We start from the raw sequence: 24,641 nt of genomic DNA on the forward strand, positions 1-24,641 counted from the left end.
GAACGGGGTTTATTCTTCAGGCTAAGGACCGACACCATGAAATACTTACTGTCTTTTCCAACTGGCTATTCTCTGAACCTTGATCATACCCCCTGTCCATGTACCCACAATCTGAAACAATCAATGTTACATTTCTCATTCTTTTGTTCCTTTTATTTACCGCTCACGAAAAAATTTCTGATTCCGTATATTAAATCCCGATGCGTAACTGATTATAAAATAGCCTATGAGTTGATGCTTGCAATTGATAATGATGAATTATGTTTCCGAGTGGGATCCTTTTTAAAAATGGCTGTACGTTTTCGTAATTCTATGATTTCGGACTAATTTCTTCTATGTCTAATTGTAAATAATGTTTTTTAACTGCACTTTTATGGATATGTTGTTTTTATCCGAATAAAGTTCATATTGATTGATTGATTGATAAGTTAAGAGTTAACCTGCTATGATTTGCTTTTCTGAGAATCATCTGTTTAGGTCTGAATACAGTACTATGCATATTAACGCAAGATCTCTGTTGTGAACAAATCTATCCTTTGACAAGATTGTATTGTTTCTTTGAGTATTCGTCACTTAACCACAATTGATCGAGATATGCAACTATTGCTGTGTTTGTACTGTACAGTGCTTTTGGATGTTAGAAAATCACGATCAAAATTACAATTTTTTTAAAATAATAATAAGGAAGCCGCAAGTTATGGTTAATTTAGTCTAGCTATCGAGTTGACTAGCTGAGAGGATGGCAAGTGAGTTAAGCCACAGATGCATACCTCGGTATACAAACCATTATAAAAATATTCAACACAAGCTCATCTTTTAGTGATAACCGAATCGTGTTTTATTCTTCTTTTAGATATTGATGAATGCAGAAAAATATCCAGCTGTCCGGAACACTCTTCATGTCAAAACACGAATGGGAGCTTCAACTGCATCTGTGATTACGGCCATTCCTGGTGGAACCAGACAGGAAGAGGAGAATGTTTAGGTACAGCTGCTTTGTAGGAGGAGGCAGAGTTTAGCAGGACAGGGCTAACAATCTGGTTGAAGCATCTATCAGAAGCCACTGAGTTTATTACCCAGGCACTTTTAAAAAAAACAATGGGGCATATTTACAAAGCAGGCGATTAAAAATGATCGCCGCTTTTGTGGCCGTTTTCGGCCGAAAAGCAGCGATAATTTTATCGCCTAATTAGCAAGGCCACGCTAACGCGTGAAACCTTGCTTTAGCGTGGGGATTCTTTACGCCCAGCTTTTCATCTCTAATGAGATGCAAAGTGGGCGTGGTACTTTCCTTACGCCTGCTTCAGGACTGACTTAGCCATGATATCCTATGGAGGGTGGATATCATGGCTAAGTTTGTGAGTCCCTATCAGCAAGCTAACGTGAGATTATCGCTGGGTTTCCAGCGATAATCTCACGTTATGCGGTTAGCGTGAGGATTTTTATCGCTGAGGAGATAAGCGTTGCTAATAGCACGCTATCTCAGCGATAAAAATCCACGTTACCCGGCGATAATTATCCTCACGCTAAGAGCGCTGAGCGATAATTATCGCCGGGTGTTGCTGATATGCCCCGATGTTAGCAATTGTCTTCAAGACCTTGGCCATTCAAACTTACATACAAGCACTGATTTAAAAAAAAAAAAGTTCACAGAACCCCGAATATTAAAAATAACATTTGATGTTAGCTTATACAACTGCACTGTGAATTTGTGAAATCATTCATCCATTTCAGTTTTAACTAACAAAAATCTAAAAAATGCAAGAGAAACGGACCTCTAAAGAGGTGAACTCTGAATGGCAGAGTGACGTTACATCGATTTTGATTCTCCCCTGCAAACCACCATACATGTAGCATTTTCTTTCTTTACTTCGAAAAGTGTTCTATTGGCCTTACACAGGAACGTTGGACCTTGCATAAACCTCTGTGGGGAACTCCCATTTAACTGCAAAACTTGAAGGCACGAAAGCAAATGTATCAGGGAACCAGATTCCATTCAAGCAAACTAAGGGGCACATTTACAAGCTGGCGATAAAAAATGATCGCCGCTTTTGTGGCCGTTTTCGGCCGAAAAGCGGCGATAATTGTGTTGCTTAATTAGCAAGGCCACGCTAACGCGTGAAACCTTGCTTTAGCGTCGGGATTCCTAACGCCCAGCTTTGCATCTCTAATGAGATGCAAAGTGGGCGCTCCTGACCTAACATGACAGGAGAAATGTCGCTTAGAGACATTTCTCCTATCATCAAGCCCCACGCTATGAAGCATAGCGGCAGGAAAAGTAGCAATAACCCCTGTTATCGCTACTTTCCTTACGCCTGCTTCAGGACAGACTTAGCCATGATATCCTATGGAAGGTGGATATCATGGCTAAGTTTGTGAGTCCCTATCAGCAAGCTAACGCCACACTACGTGAGATTATCGCTGGGTTTCCAGCGATAATCTCACATTAGGCAGTTAGCGCTAGGATTTTTATCGCTGAGGAGATAAGCGTTGCTAATAGCACGCTATCTCAGCGATAAAAATCCACGGGACCCGGCGATAATTATCCTCACGCTAAGAGCGCTGAGCGATAATTATCGCCCGTTGTTGCTGATATGCCCCTACGGGTGAAGATTCCTTCTCCTCGTTCTCTTGAACACTGCTTTTAGCAATTTCAAGTCGTGGCATTTTTCTTTACCGTCTCTAGCGACCACCGCTTTGTTGAACATCTTGCCATAATTCTGATTTCGAGAGCCCACCCGAAGCCCTACAGATTCTTTCGGTTGATACAACAAACCCAGTTCAAGGCAAATCAATTGAAAGGCCCCCAACACGAGTTATCACATGCGAGATTGTGGTGGTCGATATTTACAGGGTGCAATAATTATCGCCTGCCACAAGTTTTTGGGGGATAACAAGCACCAAACTTCACATGTTCCAGTGCTCACCAGACATTCCACCCACAATAATATTCAGCAGGTTTCATCTGCCGATATTAAACGCAAAATACATAATTAAGCTATGTGCGGTAACAGGAGTGTCAGCGAATATATGAATTTATCGGCCCAATGGTACTGAGGGCCTATGACTGAGAACTTCAGTTCAGATAGCGGTGCCGATTTACAAGCCCCTTGCGCCACTCTTGCGTCAGTTTTAACAAGGGAAAAGTGACGCAAAAGTGGCGCAAGTGGCTTGTAAATCTGCCCCAGCATGTTTAACGATATCACAGCTCCACCTGGGAGCCATACTGCTGTTCCTGCCACAACCTTTGCTCTCTAAGAGCATTTGAACGATTCTGCATACAAGCCTATCACATATGAGTAGACCGTGTAATCGCATTCATTGTTGCAGACCCTGGCTGTAAGAACTTGGGGGCATATTATCAAGCCAGGCGATAAAATTATCGCCGCTTTAGCGGCAGAAAACAGCCGCTAAAACGGCGATAATGGGCTTGATAATATGCTCTATGGAATTCCAATTGAAGCCCATGTTAGATGTGAAGGACGTCTAACATGGGCTTCAATTGGAATTCCATAGAGCATATTATCAAGCCCATTATCGCCGTTTTAGCGGCAGTTTTCTGCCTCTAAAGCAGCGATAATTTTATCGCCTGGCTTGATAATATGCCCCTTAGGTTGTTGGTTGACTAGGGTGTGAGCTTGGTCAAGCAGCAACCACAATGCTTGTCAGGGTGAGGCACAAGTCAAACCTAAATGAACCAGTGCTCAATCCTCTGGAAGCTTGGCACAAAGCATTTAGGCTTAACTTATAGGCAATGTGTTAAGTATTTGTGCAACACTTCAAACAGTAATAAAGTAAAAACACTACACAAAAAGGATCCCACACCAAAAACAGAAATATAGAATTTTCTTTAATAAATAAACACAACATGACCAAAATGACTATTTGTGAAAATAGCACCACAAAGCGCTAACAGTGGATATCTGGTCGCGCCGGACCAGTACAAAGTTGTAAGCTCAGACCGACCGCGATGAAGCATAGACTGGCTACAAGGATCCAGTTAGGTCTGCTGAAGTCCCTTAAACCCTGGTTTGCTGAGCGGTGCGAGGATCCGCGTTGAAGATTCTTCTCCCAGCCAAAGCGATGTGTTGGTACCGAGATGCCGCGAGGTAGCAATGCGAAGGGCCAGGGTCATCACTGAGGATCCCATCAAAGGGGATTGCAGTGTGAAGCCTGACATCGAAGATATGGCGTGCAGTCAGGGAATGCGCCAGTTTCGAGGAGCTGCGAGGCTGCGATGTGGAGTCTGCTTGGTTGAGGCTGCCATCGACGAGGGATGCGAGGGCCTAAGCCGAGGATGCGTCACGCAGCCGCTGTTCTAATGTGGCTGTGGAGACAATGTAGGTCTTTGCAAAGGATGGCAAACATCTTAAGCTCACTTCCAAGGGTCCAGGACTGGAAGACACCACTTGACAAGGTCGACTCACAGGTGGCAGAGTCCAGGTACACGGTTGTTAGAAGTCTCTTGTGTCCCCGAGACTTCAGATCAGGAGGCCAGCCACAGAGCCCTTGGAGTCACTCTGGGTTCTAGGTTCAAGAGATGCAGGTCCAGTACTCTCACCCAGGCAAGGTGGAAGCAGGTATCAGGTCAGCACAACAGGGCAGCAGTCCTTCAGGGCAGCAGTCCAGCAGAACTGCAGTCCTTTCAGCAACACAGCAGACCTTTTTCCTGGCAGAGGATCAACAGGTCCAGTAGTGTACTGAAGCATTGGTGTCTCATGCCCAGTTTTTATACCCATTTGTGCCTTGGAAATGGAGATAAGCATCTAAAGGCCTTCCTTTGCAGTGCACATGTGCCCTACCTTTCTAGCCCTGGCTGCAGACTATCTAGGGGGGGGGGGGTATATTGACCTTTGTGTGGAGGCAGGACACAGCTTATTTGAGTTTAAGTGGGGCTGGGCCCAGCTCCTCCCTCCCATCCTGTCAGTGATGGCCCATACAGTCACTCCCAAGCTCCCATTATGTTTGACTGTCTAGGAAGAATACACAAAGCCCAACTTTCAACTACACCCAGTCATGTAACCCAGAGACAAGCAGCAGGCACCAAGGGCCTCATGTAGGTAGCATACTAGTTACCACTTCTTAAATACCGAACGTTACTGAATCGGTATTTAAGAAGTGGTAACTCGTATGTAGGTAATGAGTCGGTAATTTTTACCGATTCGTTACAATTCGGTAATTACCGAATCGGTATTTACCGATTCGGTAATGAGGCATACCTTCCCATTGATGGGAAGGTATGCCTCATTACCGAATCGGTAAATACCGATTCGGTAATGGGGGGAACACTTGCAAGGGTGGCAGGGTGTCACATTGACACCCTGTTGCACCCCTGATTCGGCCATGTGTGCACATGTGGCACACATACATGCCCTAAGGGCATGTATGTCTGCCACATTGCACACTTCTAAGCGCTATCACATGCGTTTACACAACCATACATTATTTACCACCAACTATTAGTTGGTGGTAAATACCGACTCAAAACATCACCCACACACTCCCCCTACATCTCATTTTTGTATTCGGAATTTACCGAATCGGTAAAATTACCGATTCGGTAATTTTACCGATTCGGTAAATTACCGAATACAAAAATGATCCCCCTACATACCAAAAGCCAAAATACCGGTCGGTAACGGTATAATTACCGAAAATCGGCCGTTACCGACCGGTATTTGGCGACCTACATGAGGCCCCAAATGGCTAAGGCAGGAAAATGCCATCTCTATAAAACTGGGATTTTCTAAACATTGTAATTTTAAATCTCACTTCACCATTTTAGGATTTTGTATTAGAATTCCAGAGCCACCAAACATGAACAGGTTACCTGTTCCCCTTTGGAAATACACTCATGAGATGTAATAAGGCAATGTTATACTATGGCAGAGGTAGGTCTTGCATTATGTAAAACACATGTACGAGTTTTCACTACAAGGACATGTAAAACGTAAAAAGACATGGCCTACATTTTAAATACATTGCACCCTGCCTTCTAGGCTGTCGAGGGCCTACCATAGGGGTAACTTATATGTATTTAAAATGAAGGTTTGGGTCTGGAAAAAGGTTTACTTTGCCTGGTCAAAATAGCAGTTTAAAACTGCACATACACAGGCTGCAATGGCAGGCCTGGGAAATGTTAAAAGTGCTATTTAAGTGGGTGGCAGAATCAGTGCTGCAGGCCCACTAGTAACATTTAATTTACGGGCGCTGGGCACAGGTAGTGCCACTTTACAAGGGGCTTACAAGCAAAATAAATATGTCTATTGGGTATAAGCCAATCAAACATGTTTTAAGGAGAGAGCACAGTCACTTTAGCACTGGTTAGCAGTGGTGAAGTGCGCAGAGTCCTAACCCCAGCAAAAGCGAAGTCAACAAAACAGGAGTTCTGAAGGAAAAAAGTTAGGGGGAAACCACACCAAGGATGCCAGGTCTAACACTGCATCGGTATAGTCACCCTCAAGGGCCTAGGCAATGATACTATTAATTAGAGTCCCTAATTAACTGTGATCACAGTTTATCTGCATTTTTATAGAACAGTTGATTTGGGTTAGCCGATGGCTCTTCAACACATAGCTATATTCAAACCCGCTTGTATGTGAATCAAAGTCTCTAGTCATTCTCTGTGTTTTGTTGCAATTTAATGCATAATTGTTAGTGCGCCGCTCTTACTTTTTCTCAAGTATTTGGCCACAATATTCTATAGGGTGTGTTGGTTGTCTTGTCAGCTTTCTCTATTCAAGAGCTTCAACCCATGCTGCAAGTCAGAGAGTACAGAGACTGTGAATCTTGTAATACTTTGAAGTCCAGCTACCCATGGTATTTTGATATTAATGTGAGTACTTTCCAAATCAGGATGTCAAGAACAGTCTGAAGAAGTATCTAACTATTTCCTGCTGCTCACCACAAGAAGTCTGGGGTTTCCATGTGATGCAGATTAAAGCAAGTTAAATAGGCCAAGCCCAAGATGGCACCGGATGTGTGATCCCGGAGCTCCATCCCTAGCCATGGCCTTGCTGATGCTCTGTTGTGCTGTCCTTCGCCATCCATCTCGTCCAGGGTGAGAATTTCCCCCAAAGCACACTGAGAACATTAGTACAGTGCTGGAGAGTTGGCCCGCGAATGGGCGGAGACACAAAAGACAGGCACGAGGTGCACAAGATGACGGTGGCCCAACCACATTGAGCCGGCGTACAAGCCTGGTAAGCCTCCACCTCCCGGGGGCAGGTGAGAGTAAAGGTTGGGGATTTGAGGCAGCGCAGACCCATAAGGAGCTAAATGTGGCATGTGAGCCCAGTTACCTTTATATAACCACCCAAAACGTTCCCCAAGAGCAAAGAGGCTGGGAGGACCTGACCTGAGCCATGTAGCGGACAGAAATTAAGCGGTTGCTGGGCCTCCTGTCTGACGAGCGTAAATGCACTTCTTGACATGGCAGCACAGCAGTCGCAGTGCATCAGAGGGTGCAACTGTAAGGTGGGAAGCCTGCACTTGAGGAGCGAGACTCCCCACCTGGCAGCAGGCCTTTGTGGCACCCCAATTCTGGTATAAATTAACAACAGGAGAGAGAGGGAGTTTTTGGAGCCACTCTTAGTCCCCCAGGGCTAGTATAGATCAACAACAGAAGAGTGTGTCCATCAGATGTGAACAAGTGCAGAGCGATTTAGAAAAGTGAATCACTATGTTTTTAAAAGAACCCTCACTCACCAACCTAGTTGGTGACATGCTTCATCATTGGGTTCCCACCGGAGAGACCGAATGTCTCCCCGGTGTGCTGCGACGCCTGAATTACAGCGGAGCTGGTTTTTTGTGTGTGGATGCAGTGCAAAGGGTGATAGTGTAAGTTAAAATATGCCACAGTTTCAACCAATAAGGAATTTTAATAGTGGTAAACCGGACACAATTAAAATGGTGTGGCGGACGTTAGAAACTGGTGGTAATTAGGCCAGCTACGTCCTAAATCAGGTGCAAAGTGATAAAAGTGGTCAACATGTTTCTGCTTCTTGCGTCAGTGCACGAAGCATTCGTCAGGACCTAGTGTGAGACCACCACGGCGGTATACGCGCGCTAAGGCGTACCCTAACCTGTGGGGTCAGATACCGCTTAAGACTTACGGTCGAGATTACCCTTCAGCAATTTCTGAGAGCTTCAGTTCTGTTGAGGCAAAGTAAAAAGAAACAACACAGAACAAACAAACAGTGATTCACATAATACATATATAGTTTCACAGGAAAACAGGCTTGGGCTAATCACACAAGTGTCGTGAACGTATTTCATGCACACACATGGTGGGAATTTCCCATTGCTATGAAACTACGGGAGAAATTCACTAGTATTAACCCGTGTTCAAATTGTAAAGTCATGTGGTGCTCTTTAGCGCTATAACTAATCGTGCCGGAAAAGTGTTACACCCTGTTTTTGGGGGTGATACGGCAAAGCGGCATAAGTGTATCGCCTTCACACTGATGGTCAGCACTGCACTCTGGCCGACTTCTAGGAGGCGAAAGAAGAATAAAATGCTTGGTTTGTGATGGAGATTCAAGGGTTATCGTATCGTATGGATTTGTGAACATCAAGAAAGCCGATCACGGTGCTTACGTGATGTTCAATTCGGTTTCACTACATGAGTCCGGGTGGGAGGCGGGACTTGTAGTCACACTCTGGACGAGGAGCGAAAAGAATAAAAGAGTTAAAAACTTACACGGTTGGAGTAAAGGTATGGAAATCCGTACTGCAGAACCTTTACTTACTACTCCAAAGCCACCAGCCCTCTGCAACACCTATTTGGCCCTCCTACGGACTCGGATGTTGATGTCCGGCTCAGCCGAGAGGAGGAAAAGGAAGCGTTTACCAATCAGAAGGCGTAACGTCATCACGTCTGTCACGTGAGACGTTAGTGCGGGAGAAAACAGCTTGACTGCTGCCTCTCAGAGGATAAAGTAAGCATTGGTAGACTTCCGGGAAAGTCACACGATTCTTAGAGGTGTGGTGCCAAAAAAGGGAGGGGGGGGGGTGTCTCAATGTGACGGAAGGGAGGCTTATCACATTATCCGTGTTATGTGTACCACCTGCTGAGCAGGTGTACGTTACAACACTATCCGCGGAAAAAAATTTATGGAGTTAAGGGTTTTGCGTTTAACAATATTTTAATATGTTAATACTCTCGAAGCCAGGCAATGACAGGAGTGTCAAAATCATTGCCTAATGAGTGTTCAGTAGAGCAAAGACTTGTTTCAGACATGTCCCATTGCTCAGTTCCTATTGCTCTAAGCCCGTGATATTAAAACACTTTAGGATAAAGGCAATGGCGAGAGTGTAAGGAATATTGCCTAATGGGTGTTCAGGAGAGCCAAGACTTGTTCATTTTGAAGAGCATCTGCAACAAAGAACACAGTCTTGTGGTGTCATAAAAATGCAGGTTGTAAACCACAGGGCAACTGGTTAGGTGTATTGCCTGCCAACAAATAATTTCATTGGCATATGATCTTTGTGACTTATTATCTTTTTAGCACTGTGCCCCATGGGATGTTATCGTTGAAACCGGTGGTATGACTAGACAGGCGATAAATCCAACGTTGTTCCTTTTCGAACAGAATGTTGGTCGCTCTGATCCCTGGATTAATTTGTTCAATTATAGTCCAGGTCAAGTCGTCAGGGGTGTGTTTAAGGGCTGCGTAGTGTTCTGTCATTTTGGTGATGCTTTTCCCACAGCGGATTGTACTTCTGTGTTCGACAATGCGTTGTTTTATTTTACGTGTGGTCATTCCAACGTATCTGATCCCACACGGACATGTAAGTAGGTAGATGACATTGGACGAATTACAGTTCGTGTGAGTACGTTGACTCCACACTTTGTCTTGTTCCAGATTGAGAGTCTTGCTAGCTTTCGTAAGATGGCACACACTGCACTGCCCACAAGGGAAATGCCCAGTTACTTTGGGAAGTCCCCAGGATTGTAGGACAGACGGGATGTTGTCAGGTGATGGTATTCGTGGTCTCGTGTGTACTAGGGCATCTTTTATGCTTCTTGCCTTCCTGAAAGAAAACAGGGGTTTTTCCCATTTTAAGTTGTTACTCATAAGGATGCCCCAATTTTTTCGAATGGATTTGGTAACAGCATTAGAAGCCGTGCTGTAAGTCGTCACACATGTCAGAGGGATATCTTCTACTGCTTTTACTGAATCCTCCAGTAACACCTCTCTGTGTTGATTTTTAGCCCTCTTGTAGCTGCATTTTAGAATTTTCTCTGGGTAACCTCTTCTTTTCAGTTTTGTGGATAGGTTATCAGATTGAATGCGAAAGTCTTCCATACGACTACAGTTGCGTCTGATACGCAAAAATTGACCAAAGGGGAGGTTTTCCCTAAGTGGTCGTGGATGGAAACTGGAGAAGGCTAAGAGATTGTTTTTTTAGGTCGGTTTATAATAGGTTTTTGTGAGTAGCTTGCCTTCACGTTTGGTGATAGTAAGATCCAGAAAGATTATTTCATTCTGGTCATACGTGTTGGTGAACTTCAGACTGGGGTCGCAGGTGTTAATCCATTCAAAAAACTTTACAAGTTGGGTTTCAGGTCCTTTCCAGATCACCAAGATGTCATCTATATATCTTTTCCAAAAAGATATATAGAGTGAGAAAGGGTTGTTAGGTGTCAGTATGTACTTTTGCTCGAAATCGTACACGTAAAGGCCTGCCACACTAGGAGCAAAAGTACTCCCCATGGAAGTACCGGTGGCTTGGAGGAAGAGGGTCCCTTTGTATTCAAAGAAATTCTTTTCCAAGGCTAGGATGGCACAGTCGACAATGAATTGTTTCGAGGTCTGGAAGTCCCAAGGACTCATCTCCAAAGTCTCACTGATGACCCTTATGGTATCTTCCTGGGGAATGCTGGTGTATAGACTTTCTATGTCTAAAGATACCAGGAAGGTTGGATCATCTGTCAAGGTTACATCCTGTAAAAGGACCAGCAGGCTCTTGGTATCTTTCAAGTAGGTAGATGTGCTCTGGATCAAGGGTTTTAGAAAAAAGTCACAGTATATTGAAAGAGGCTCCAGAAGAGAACCAATGCCGGAAACAATGGGACGGCCAGGCGGGGGGGACCTGTTCTTATGACTTTTGGGTAACGTATAAAAGTAGGGAATAATCCCTTCACTTTTAGTTAAGAAATCAGCCTCATGTCTGCTTATATGACCGTTGGACTCAGCCTCCTCCACCAGGTTAATAATCATTGTCTTCAGCTCAGGGGAAGGGTCAATGGTTAATGGGGTGTAACTGACCCTATCCGCAAGGAGGCGTCTGCATTCAGTGTCATAAGCTGATGAGTCCTGGATTACAAGACCCCCACCCTTGTCAGCTGGTTTGATGACAATGGAAGGATTTGACTGGAGGGTTTTCAATGCCTGGAACTCATTGGCACTCATGTTCTTGAAGGTGCCAGTGTCTTCATATGCCTCAATGTCATTAAATACTGCCTGCTCAAAGGCAATAAGTTCTGCTGGTACAGTATGAGGCGGTGGGGTGAAGGTAGATTTTGGTCGCAATCCTGTGTCGCTCTCTGGCGAGGAGGGACTACTAGCTTGGTGTTTTTCAAAAAAGTGTTTAAGTTTTAGCTTTCTGAAGAAATCGGACAGTTCACAGTGTAAGCGAAAACGGTCAAGGCGAGCGGTTGGGACAAACCCTAACCCCTTCTCTAAGACCCGTTTTTCAGTGTCTGTGAGTACGAGGGAAGACAGGTTGGTCACTAGGGTCTCTGGTTGCTCGGTCCTGCTTGCTGAGCCCCCGACTTGCTCCTTGTGTTGATCCCTGTCTCTTCGTCTGGTCCCCAGTGTACCTGATTTCTTCTCCTTCCCCTGCCTCTTCGGCCTCTCTCTAAAAAAGGGGGGCGGTACATATTAGGTGGATAAGGGGGAATCGGCATGAAAGCTGGGTTCCAACCCATCATGGGAAATTGTGGAGGTTGATGGTATTGATTGGGGAGGTTGGTGCCTTGATTAGGAAAAACAGGCCAATGTTGTTGGTAATTCTGGTACCTACCCTTACCCCGACCCCTCTGTCTGCTCTTGAAACTACCACTGCTTGAACCACTGGTGGTGGATGTGTCATCATCAGATGTATTGTCTGAGTAGTTGGAATTAAGCTTGATGAACTAAATAAAGAAATAAACGAGTATAAAGACAACCTGACACAATCCAAGGCACAAAAATTTCAAATAGATCTCAAACGTTTTGCATTCACCAAGGTATACCCCTACGCTGAACCAAACTATACACCACCGCAACGTAATTCCAACTACTCAGACAATTTCCCATGATGGGTTGGAACCCAGCTTTCATGCCGATTCCCCCTTATCCACCTAATATGTACCGCCCCCCTTTTTTAGAGAGAGGCCGAAGAGGCAGGGGAAGGAGAAGAAATCAGGTACACTGGGGACCAGACGAAGAGACAGGGATCAACACGAGGAGCAAGTCGTGTGCTCAGCAAGCAGGACCGAGCAACCAGAGACCCTAGTGACCAACCTGTCTTCCCTCGTACTCACAGACACTGAAAAACGGGTCTTAGAGAAGGGGTTAGGGTTTGTCCCAACCGCTCGCCTTGACCGTTTTCGCTTACACTGTGAACAGTCCGATTTCTTCAGAAAGCTAAAACTTAAACACTTTTTTGAAAAACACCAAGCTAGTAGTCCCTCCTCGCCAGAGAGCGACACAGGATTACGACCAAAATCCACCTGCACCCCACCGCCTCATACTGTACCAGCAGAACTTATTGCCTTTGAGCAGGCAGTATGTAATGACATTGAGGCATATGAAGACACTGGCACCTTCAAGAACATGAGTGCCAATGAGTTCCAGGCATTGAAAACCCTCCAGTCAAATCCTTCCATTGTCATCAAACCAGCTGACAAGGGTGGGGGTCTTGTAATCCAGGACTCATCAGCTTATGACACTGAATGCAGACGCCTCCTTGCGGATAGGGTCAGTTACACCCCATTAACCATTGACCCTTCCCCTGAGCTGAAAACAATGATTATTAACCTGGTGGAGGAGGCTGAGTCCAACGGTCATATAAGCAGACATGAGGCTGATTTCTTAACTAAAAGTGAAGGGATTATTCCCTACTTTTATACGTTACCCAAAAGTCATAAGAACAGGTCCCCCCCGCCTGGCCGTCCCATTGTTTCCGGCATTGGTTCTCTTCTGGAGCCTCTTTCAATATACTGTGACTTTTTTCTAAAACCCTTGATCCAGAGCACATCTACCTACTTGAAAGATACCAAGAGCCTGCTGGTCCTTTTACAGGATGTAACCTTGACAGATGATCCAACCTTCCTGGTATCTTTAGACATAGAAAGTCTATACACCAGCATTCCCCAGGAAGATACCATAAGGGTCATCAGTGAGACTTTGGAGATGAGTCCTTGGGACTTCCAGACCTCGAAACAATTCATTGTCGACTGTGCCACCCTAGCCTTGGAAAAGAATTTCTTTGAATACAAAGGGACCCTCTTCCTCCAAGCCACCGGTACTTCCATGGGGAGTACTTTTGCTCCTAGTGTGGCAGGCCTTTACGTGTACGATTTCGAGCAAAAGTACATACTGACACCTAACAACCCTTTCTCACTCTATATATCTTTTTGGAAAAGATATATAGATGACATCCTGGTGATCTGGAAAGGACCTGAAACCCAACTTGTAAAGTTTTTTGAATGGATTAACACCTGCGACCCCAGTCTGAAGTTCACCAACACGTATGACCAGAATGAAATAATCTTTCTGGATCTTACTATCACCAAACGTGAAGGCAAGCTACTCACAAAAACCTATTATAAACCGACCTCAAAAAACAATCTCTTAGCCTTCTCCAGTTTCCATCCACGACCACTTAGAGAAAACCTCCCCTTTGGTCAATTTTTGCGTATCAGACGCAACTGTAGTCGTATGGAAGACTTTCGCATTCAATCTGATAACCTATCCACAAAACTGAAAAGAAGAGGTTACCCAGAGAAAATTCTAAAACGCAGCTACAAGAGGGCTAAAAATCAACACAGAGAGGTGTTACTGGAGGATTCAGTAAAAGCAGTAGAAGATATCCCTCTGACATGTGTGACGACTTACAGCACGGCTTCTAATGCTGTTACCAAATCCATTCGAAAAAATTGGGGCATCCTTATGAGTAACAACTTAAAATGGGAAAAACCCCTGTTTTCTTTCAGGAAGGCAAGAAGCATAAAAGATGCCCTAGTACACACGAGACCACGAATACCATCACCTGACAACATCCCGTCTGTCCTACAATCCTGGGGACTTCCCAAAGTAACAGGGCATTTCCCTTGTGGGCAGTGCAGTGTGTGCCATCTTACGAAAGCTAGCAAGACTCTCAATCTGGAACAAGACAAAGTGTGGAGTCAACGTACTCACACGAACTGTAATTCGTCCAATGTCATCTACCTACTTACATGTCCGTGTGGGATCAGATACGTTGGAATGACCACACGTAAAATAAAACAACGCTTTGTCGAACACAGAAGTACAATCCGCTGTGGGAAAAGCATCACCAAAATGACCGAACACTACGCAGCCCTTAAACACACCCCTGACGACTTGACCTGGACTATAATTGAACAAATTAATCCAGGGATCAGAGCGACCAACATTCTGTTCGAAAAGGAACAACGTTGGATTTATCGCCTGTCTAGTCATACCACGGGTTTCAACGATAACATCCCATGGGGCACAGTGCAAAAAAGATAATAAGTCACAAAGATCATATGCCAATGAAATTATTTGTTGGCAGGCAATACACCTAACCAGTTGCCCTGTGGTTTACAACCTGCATTTTTATGACACCACGAGACTGTGTTCTTTGTTGCAGATGCTCTTCAAAATGAACAAGTCTTGGCTCTCCTGAACACCCATTAGGCAATATTCCTTACACTCTCGCCATTGCCTTTATCCTAAAGTGTTTTAATATCACGGGCTTAGAGCAATAGGAACTGAGCAATGGGACATGTCTGAAACAAGTCTTTGCTCTACTGAACACTCATTAGGCAATGATTTTGACACTCCTGTCATTGCCTGGCTTCGAGAGTATTAACATATTAAAATATTGTTAAACGCAAAACCCTTAACTCCATAAAAAAATTTCCGCGGATAGTGTTGTAACGTACACCTGCTCAGCAGGTGGTACACATAACACGGATAATGTGATAAGCCTCCCTTCCGTCACATTGAGACCCCCCCCCTCCCTTTTTTGGCACCACACCTCTAAGAATCGTGTGACTTTCCCGGAAGTCTACCAATGCTTACTTTATCCTCTGAGAGGCAGCAGTCTAGCTGTTTTCTCCCGCACTAACGTCTCACGTGACAGACGTGATGACGTTACGCCTTCTGATTGGTAAACGCTTCTTTTTCCTCCTCTCGGCTGAGCCGGACCTCAACATCCGAGTCCGTAGGAGGGCCAAATAGGTGTTGCAGAGGGCTGGTGGCTTTGGAGTAGTAAGTAAAGGTTCTGCATTACGGATTTCCATACCTTTACTCCAACCGTGTAAGTTTTTAACTCTTTTATTCTTTTCGCTCCTCGTCCAGAGTGTGACTACAAGTCCCGCCTCCCACCCGGACTCATGTAGTGAAACCGAATTGAACATCACGTAAGCACCGTGATCGGCTTTCTTGATGTTCACAAATCCATACGATACGATAACCCTTGAATCTCCATCACAAACCAAGCATTTTATTCTTCTTTCGCCTCCTAGAAGTCGGCCAGAGTGCAGTGCTGACCATCAGTGTGAAGGCGATACACTTATGCCGCTTTGCCGTATCACCCCCAAAAACAGGGTGTAACACTTTTCCGGCACGATTAGTTATAGCGCTAAAGAGCACCACATGACTTTACAATTTGAACACGGGTTAATACTAGTGAATTTCTCCCGTAGTTTCAGAGCAATGGGAAATTCCCACCATGTGTGTGCATGAAATACGTTCACGACACTTGTGTGATTAGCCCAAGCCTGTTTTCCTGTGAAACTATATATGTATTATGTGAATCACTGTTTGTTTGTTCTGTGTTGTTTCTTTTTACTTTGCCTCAACAGAACTGAAGCTCTCAGAAATTGCTGAAGGGTAATCTCGACCGTAAGTCTTAAGCGGTATCTGACCCCACAGGTTAGGGTACGCCTTAGCGCGCGTATACCGCCGTGGTGGTCTCACACTAGGTCCTGACGAATGCTTCGTGCACTGACGCAAGAAGCAGAAACATGTTGACCACTTTTATCACTTTGCACCTGATTTAGGACGTAGCTGGCCTAATTACCACCAGTTTCTAACGTCCGCCACACCATTTTAATTGTGTCCGGTTTACCACTATTAAAATTCCTTATTGGTTGAAACTGTGGCATATTTTAACTTACACTATCACCCTTTGCACTGCATCCACACACAAAAAACCAGCTCCGCTGTAATTCAGGCGTCGCAGCACACCGGGGAGACATTCGGTCTCTCCGGTGGGAACCCAATGATGAAGCATGTCACCAACTAGGTTGGTGAGTGAGGGTTCTTTTAAAAACATAGTGATTCACTTTTCTAAATCGCTCTGCACTTGTTCACATCTGATGGACACACTCTTCTGTTGTTGATCTACCCCAATTCTGGTCCCACGTTGCTGCCGGGAAGGTCTCACTGAAGCTGCTGTGGTCTAGGGGTGCCCAGGACCATGGAAGTGGCAGGTGGTCTGCGGCAAAGGAGGATTGTCAGGCGAGCAATTCTGTGAGCCACTGGGGCTCAGAGTGGCTCGTGGTGGTGATGGGTGGGGGAGGGCTACCATCTACTGGGATACAGCGGACAAAGAATTGCCCCATGTGACAGAGATATCTGAAATCCTGGGCTTGCTCAGTGTTTGAGGTGTGCCCTGTATTACTCCCCTACCCACCCAGTGGTGAAGAGTCCTGACATGGACCAGGACTATGAGTGTGGTGGGCCTCCCAATTAACAGGCAATGGAAGTGGACTCCTGTAACATCCCAGGGACACATCTTTGTGCAACACTTATTGAGGAAGTGAACCCCCCCAACAGGGGTGGAAAACTTGACTGCCTACTGTATTTGATCCCCGCAAGCTCCAGAGGCTGGTGCTCCCAGTGTCAGCTAGATTGTGCTCAGTGAAGATTGAAACCTGAAGGTGCCCTCCTGGATTCTAAAGAACAAATAAAGGGTCTTGGCTCCAATCAGTAAGGCTGAGCCTCAAATGAACAAACCAACAAAATTGCCAATACTGATAATATTTAGAACATTCCTTCCCAGGTGTAAAGAAGCATGTCTGTAACACCAAAAAGCCAGATTTTGCTTATTTCAATTTAAATTAAACAGCCTTTTCCTTTTTGCTAAATTCAAAATGATTACTTTTTTTGAAAATGCAGTACAACTTTATCAAAACAAGACAATAGAAAACATTTAAAATACAACTACTCATCATACAACATGACTCTCCTTAACATTCCCACATTCCACTCGCATATCCCATTCTTCCAACATTTATAACCCACACTGATCAGCAACCATCCATACAGCACAACTGCAACCTGGCCTCAAAGCCTACTTTCAACACTTTAAACAACACCAGGGGCAGCTACCAAACATCGTCAATGTTTAAATACAAAACTCCCTACTGTGCACTATCAAAGATGAAAAACAATACTCTTTGATCCTTTTATATCTAATTTACATTGCACAGCGAGGCAACCTAAATTGAACAAAACAAGATTGTCTGGCACCAAGCAACAAAACACAACAGGTCGACACGTTTCGAGCCCGCTTCTTGGGGGGCTCTCTTCAGGACCAAAATCACTCTAACAAGCAGAGCATTTCGAATCACTTTTCAGTATCACAATATATTCGTGAGGTGTAGGAAAATGGGAATGGTCAATGGCCCAATCATTTGTGGCTTATTTCAATGGTAAATTGTCACCAAACTTAATTTCAAACGTGGCAACACCTTCCAATAAGGTGGAGTGACATAAAAGCTGATTATTTGTCGTCGTTAATGCTTCTTCAACAAAGGCAGCCTTCCTTCTTAAAAAAATCCTTAGCCATCATACATGCTGCCGCGGTGTTACTTCCCTGTTGACCCTCTAGATTCTTCACCACTCCTCTCTGACAACTCTCAGTTGATTTGCTGCCCTGTCTTCAATCAAGCAAACACAAGGAGATGATGAACGGAGCACTGAAAATTTTCAGAAACTCACTCTAGTCGAGGATCTGGGTTGAAGCCATCATCGTTCCTTAGCTCACCTCGTCACCCCAGTTCAGACCACACCGGTCCTGGGATGCTTATTTCCTCTCCAGGGAAGACCTGGCTTGGCAGTTTGGGCTGGACTGTTCCCATGAGGAACAGGATCAAGACTGATTTAAATATGGCTGGGTCTGAACTGGGGTGAGCTAAAGAATTATGATAGATTCTTGTGTTTTCTTTGTTTGCCCTAAGTTGGCAGGGTAGGCCCAGACATGGTTCCCTTGCTCACTTTGCCACTGGATTCAAGCTAGCCTGACTGATGAGGGGTGTTACCCCGAAACCGGTCCCAGTATGCTTGTTTCCAGTCCAGGGAAGACCTGGCTTGGCAGTTTGGGCTGTGCAGTTCCCATGAGGAACAGGGTCAAGACTGATTTGCATATTGCTGGATCTGAACTTGGGTGGTAAAGTGAGCTAAAGAACGATGATGGAGTCAATCCAGATCTGTGATGGGTGCGAGTGTTTGAAAAGTTTCAGTGTTCCATCCATCATCTCCTTGTGTTTGCCCTGCCTTCAATCAGTCACTGTTTTCAAGTTCAATGTCATGGCCTCAATGTCCACATAATTCACAGCAGTGCTGATTCACAGAGCAGTGTTTTTCTGTCTGGAAACATACCCACCAGGCCATGTGGCTCTATTACACATAATGATGCTAATTTGTTTGCCCACGTCACTTGGGATAATCTACAAAGGCAACAAGTGTCTCTCCAAGGCATCTTTTAGAATAAACATCTGCGATCATAGATTGGCATCCCTAATTCTGTTGGGACTCTTAGGCCCACATTTAAAACAGAGCTAAATCAGATGGTGACTTTTTTATTTAAGCTCTTGTAGGCAACTACGCTAATGTGCTGAAAACAACTTGAAGCAAGAACATTTTCCAGCAATGCAGCACTTATCTTCTAAACAGCAATCTCACACATCTGTGTTTTATGGTGAGCAGTCTAAATATCGAGTTTTAAATTTCGAACTACAAGTATATCGAGTTGTAAATATCGTAGGTCAAGAATATCGAAGTCAAGAATATCGATGGATAGAATATCGACCCCAAGGTAAGTATTATCGAAGTTAATAATATCGAAGTCATTAATATAGATGTAAGTAATATCGTAATCAAAAATTTCGATGTCTAGAATATCGATATTTTATTAGTGTAATGTATTTTAATATGTATTTTATTTGTATGTTAAAGACTATTGTAATGTATTTTAATACATTTAAAAATAAATGTTTAGAGATTAATAATTATGTAAAATATAATTTAGCGTTTTAGTATCAGAGCGGGTTGTGGGTTTATAGGGGAATAGGGTGGGAAGTAATTTAATTATAATTAATTAATGAATATGTATTGTTTAATTGGTATTTATGATTAATTAATTGTTAATTAATTACTAATTGTTAATTAAATATATGAATTGATTAATTAATTGTTAATTAATTAATAATTGTAAATTAATTTTATTAATTGGTTAATTATATACGTTATAATTAGTTTAATATTAATATTTTTTTATTGGTATTGTTAATTAATTAATTGTTAATTACTAATTAATTGGTGATTTAATTTTATTAAGTGATTAATTGATGATTAAATTAATTATGTGCATTTTTATGTGTAGTGGGTTGTGTGTTTATAGGGGAATAGGGTGGGATGTAATTAAATTCAAATAATTACTGATAATTTTTATTTATTTGTAATTAATAATAATTAATTGTTAATTAATTATTAATTGGTATTTAATTGTTATTAGTACGTTAAATATAGTAAATATAAATAATTTATTATTCCATGTTATTTGTTGTTATTGCTAATTAATGTATTGTTAATTAATAATTAATTTGTGAATAATTGTAATTTGGTAGTTAATATGTATAAATTTGTAAATAATAAGTATATTAATTATAAAGAATGTATTATGAATTGTAAATAATAGATAAACTGATATTTAAATGTATTGTGTATTTTGTATGTGTAGTGTGTTGTGTGTTAAAGGGGGAATAGTGTGGGATGTAATTTAAAGTTATTTATATAAATATTTATTTTAAATATTTGGTATTTAATAATACATATTTTGTAAATTAATTATTAATATGCTATTTTTTTATAACTAATTATTTAATTGGTTATTATGTTTATAGAATCCCTATGCTATCCAGTGCTTTCCCAACTGTTTTACTATCTGGAGTTGGAATAGTAATTTCTAACCCTACGCTATCCAGCGCTTTCCCTACTGTTTCACTTACTGGAGTGGGAATAGTAATTTGTACCCCTACGCTATCCAGAGTTTTCACTACTGTTGCACTCTCTGGAGTGGGAATAGTAATTTTTACTCCTACGCTATCCAACGCTTTCCCTTCTGTTGGACTCACTGGAGTGGGAATAGTAATTTTTATCCTTACGCTATCCAACGCTTTCCCTACTATTGCACTCTCTGGAGTTGGAATAGTAATTTTTACCCCTACGCTATCCAACGCTTTCCCTACTGTTGCACTCTTTGGAGTTGGAATAGTAATTTTTACCCCTACGCTATCCAGCGCTTTCCCTACTGTTTCACTTACTGGAGTGGGAATAGTAATTTGTACCCCTACGCTATCCAACGCTTTCCCTACTGTTGCACTCTCTGGAGTTGGAATAGTAATTTTTACCCCTACGCTATCCAGCGCTTTTCCTACTGTTGCACTCTCTGGAGTTGGAATAGTAATTTTTACCCCTACGCTATCCAGCGCTTTCCCTACTGTTTCACTTACTGGAGTGGGAATAGTAATTTTTACCCCTACGCTATCCAGTGCTTTTCCTACTGTTTCACTTACTGGAGTGGGAATAGTAATTTGTACCCCTACGCTATCCAGCGTTTTCACTACTGTTGCACTCTCTGGAGTGGGAATAGTAATTTTTACCCCTACGCTATCCAACGCTTTCCCTACTGTTGGACTCACTGGAGTGGGAATAGTAATTTTTACTCCTACGCTATCCAACGTTTTCCCTACTATTGCACTCTCTGGAGTTGGAATAGTAATTCTTTTCCCTACGCTATCCAACACTTTCCCTACTGTTGCACTCTCTGGAGTGGGAATAGTAATTTTTACCCTTACGCTATCCAACGCTTTCCCTACTATTGCACTCTATGGAGTTGGAATAGTAATTTTTACCCCTACGCTATCCAACGCTTTCCCTACTGTTGCACTCTTTGGAGTTGGAATAGTAATTTTTACCCCTACGCTATCCAACGCTTTCCCTACTGTTGCACTCTTTGGAGTTGGAATAGTAATTTTTACTCCTACGCTATCCAACGCTTTCCCTACTGTTGCACTCTTTGGAGTTGGAATAGTAATTTTTACCCCTACGCTATCCAGCGCTTTACCTACTGTTTCACTTACTGGAGTGGGAATAGTAATTTGTACCCCTACGCTATCCAACGCTTTCCCTACTGTTGCACTCTCTGGAGTTGGAATAGTAATTTTTACCCCTATGCTATCCAGCGCTTTTCCTACTGTTGCACTCTCTGGAGTTGGAATAGTAAATATTTTCCCTACGCTATCCAACACTTTCCCTACTGTTGCACTCTCTGGAGTGGGAATAGTAATTTTTACCCTTACGCTATCCAACGCTTTCCCTACTATTGCACTCTCTGGAGTTGGAATAGTAATTTTTACCCCTACGCTATCCAACGCTTTCCCTACTGTTGCACTCTTTGGAGTTGGAATAGTAATTTTTACCCCTACGCTATCCAGCGCTTTCCCTACTGTTTCACTTACTGGAGTGGGAATAGTAATTTGTACCCCTACGCTATCCAACACTTTCCCTACTGTTGCACTCTCTGGAGTTGGAATAGTAATTTTTACCCCTACGCTATCCAACGCTTTCCCTACTGTTGCACTCTTTGGAGTTGGAATAGTAATTTTTACCCCTACGCTATCCAACGCTTTCCCTAATGTTGCACTCTTTGGAGTTGGAATAGTAATTTTTACCCCTACGCTATCCAGCGCTTTACCTACTGTTTCACTTACTGGAGTGGGAATAGTAATTTGTACCCCTACGCTATCCAACGCTTTCCCTACTGTTGCACTCTCTGGAGTTGGAATAGTAATTTTTACCCCTACGCTATCCAGCGCTTTTCCTACTGTTGCACTCTCTGGAGTTGGAATAGTAATTTTTACCTTTACGCTATCCAACGCTTTCCCTACTATTGCACTCTCTGGAGTTGGAATAGTAATTTTAACCCTACGCTATCCAACGCTTTCCCTACTGTTGCACTCTTTGGAGTTGGAATAGTAATTTTTACCCCTACGCTATCCAGCGCTTTTCCTACTGTTGCACTCTCTGGAGTTGGAATAGTAATTTTTACCTTTACGCTATCCAACGCTTTCCCTACTATTGCACTCTCTGGAGTTGGAATAGTAATTTTAACCCTACGCTATCCAACGCTTTCCCTACTGTTGCACTCTTTGGAGTTGGAATAGTAATTTTTACCCCTACGGTATCCAACATTTTACTTTCTGTTGTTTTTGTTGGAGTTGGACTAGTAGTTTTATTGTGTCTGATATTTCATATGTTTTGTATTATTTTTGCTATTGTAATATATCATTAATAATAAAAATTATTCACATTAAAAATATTGATTATTATTTGCTATATGTAATTATTAAATATTTATTAATGTTATTATTTTATGTGTATAGATGTATTGGTAATTTTTAAAAACATTTAATAATTTATACGTTACAGAAATTATTAGTAAAATTAATTATTACGTAAGTATATATATTATATATTATATGTATATGTTTAATTAAAGTTTTATTAAATTATATATATTAATTATACATTTTAAATATTATACAATTTATTTAATTATGTTTATTTAATTTCTAAGTATAATTTGCTTTATTTTACATATATTTTTAAAGTAAAAAAAAAAACGATATTTTTAATAACGATATTTTTGACATCGATATTTAATTTTCGATATTTTTGTACTTACCATGTTGTAGATAGGATGTCGATATTCTTGACATCGATATTTTTGTTGTGATATATTTGTAGGTCAATTTTCTGTCTGTCGAAATTATGTCATACAACCGTGTTTTATATCTTCACTTACTGGAGCGTGACATTTCAAAAATTACACATACTATGGATCTTTGTGCACTTTCTACCAACTTCTTTACTCCTCACACCTATTAAGGCAAGAGTAGCCAGGGATTTGTCAGTTTGGAGGAAGAGCAAGAGATGAGCATATCTCCATTTTCCAATTAAAGAAATTATATAGTTGGCACCCGCATAATCTTTGAGAAGTTTAGTGGCATATGCCTATAAGAATGTATCAGAATTTTAATTGTATTGGTTGTGTAAAGTTCTATTTATACCAATGAATTCTTCACAGTTCGGGGTAAAGGTTATTAGGTAGTACTGAGCATGTCATTCAAGATCGAGGGCCCAATTTAAATGTCAATAAACATACACCATTGAAATAATAGAGTGTGTTTCCTGTCAACATTATGGTATGCACACCAAATATAAAAGCAAGCAAACTATACTTTGACCACCGTGGATACTACTCTGTCCCCGCCATGGCCAAACTTCTCCCACTGCCCGATGGAGTGAAGGCCATCAGAAAATTGGATATATGTTCTCCCACCTAATTAGATGGGCGGACATATAGCCATTTTTCACTGATCATCAGCATTAGGCAAACCCTGGTGGTAACGGACAGTGTAAAACAAAAAATCGGGGGAGATCAATCACATGGCAAGAAGGGTATTATTTGTTTTATTTTCAAACAGAAAATCCTGCTTCAGGATTTTCTGTTTGAAAAAATAACTGTAACTTTGACGGACTGCTCCATCATGTTTGATTGAGCCTTTTGCTTAATGTACAGTGCATTGACACAAACTGCCATGACAATGGGTCCTGCTATTGCTAGAAATGTCCACCAACCTCATGGACATTTCTAAATCTGATGGGCAGTATCTATGGGCCCGATTCAAAGAACTAACTTAAGACAAAATCCTAAACGTACTACTTTTGGTATTCACAGAAGGCATTTAGTAGTAGTAAAGTTAGGATTTTCTCTTAAGTTTGACTTAAGACAAACTTAAGACAGACTTAAGACAAACTTAAGACAGACTTAAGACAGACTTAAGTTAGGATTTGGTCTTAAGTTTGTCTTAAGTCTGTCTTAAGTCTGTCTTAAGTTAGTCTTAAGTTTGTCTTAAGTTTGTCTTAAGTCTGTCTTAAGTCTGTCTTAAGTCTGTCTTAAGTCTGTCTTAAGTTTGTCTTAAGTCAAACTTAAGACAAAATCCTAACTTTACTACTACTAAATGCCTTCTATGAATCCCAAAAGTAGTAAGTTTAGGATTTTGTCTTAAG

At 42.2% G+C, this 24,641-nt stretch overlaps 1 protein-coding gene across 2 annotated transcripts in view; it reads left to right on the plus strand.

The window, feature by feature from the left end:
* Positions 1-24,641, plus strand: part of LOC146831505 (adhesion G protein-coupled receptor E1-like) — a 722,905-nt gene that overhangs the window by 322,118 nt on the left and 376,146 nt on the right. For both annotated transcript variants that reach the window (XM_085605840.1, XM_085605842.1), the window contains exon 5: positions 854-985. In XM_085605840.1, the coding sequence (XP_085461966.1) occupies positions 854-985 (132 nt within the window). The remainder of the gene's footprint in view (positions 1-853; positions 986-24,641) is intronic.

The sequence above is a fragment of the Triturus cristatus genome, chromosome 5_1 (genome assembly GCF_964204655.1).
Source record: "Triturus cristatus chromosome 5_1, aTriCri1.1, whole genome shotgun sequence".
NCBI classification, from domain to species: domain Eukaryota; kingdom Metazoa; phylum Chordata; class Amphibia; order Caudata; family Salamandridae; genus Triturus; species Triturus cristatus.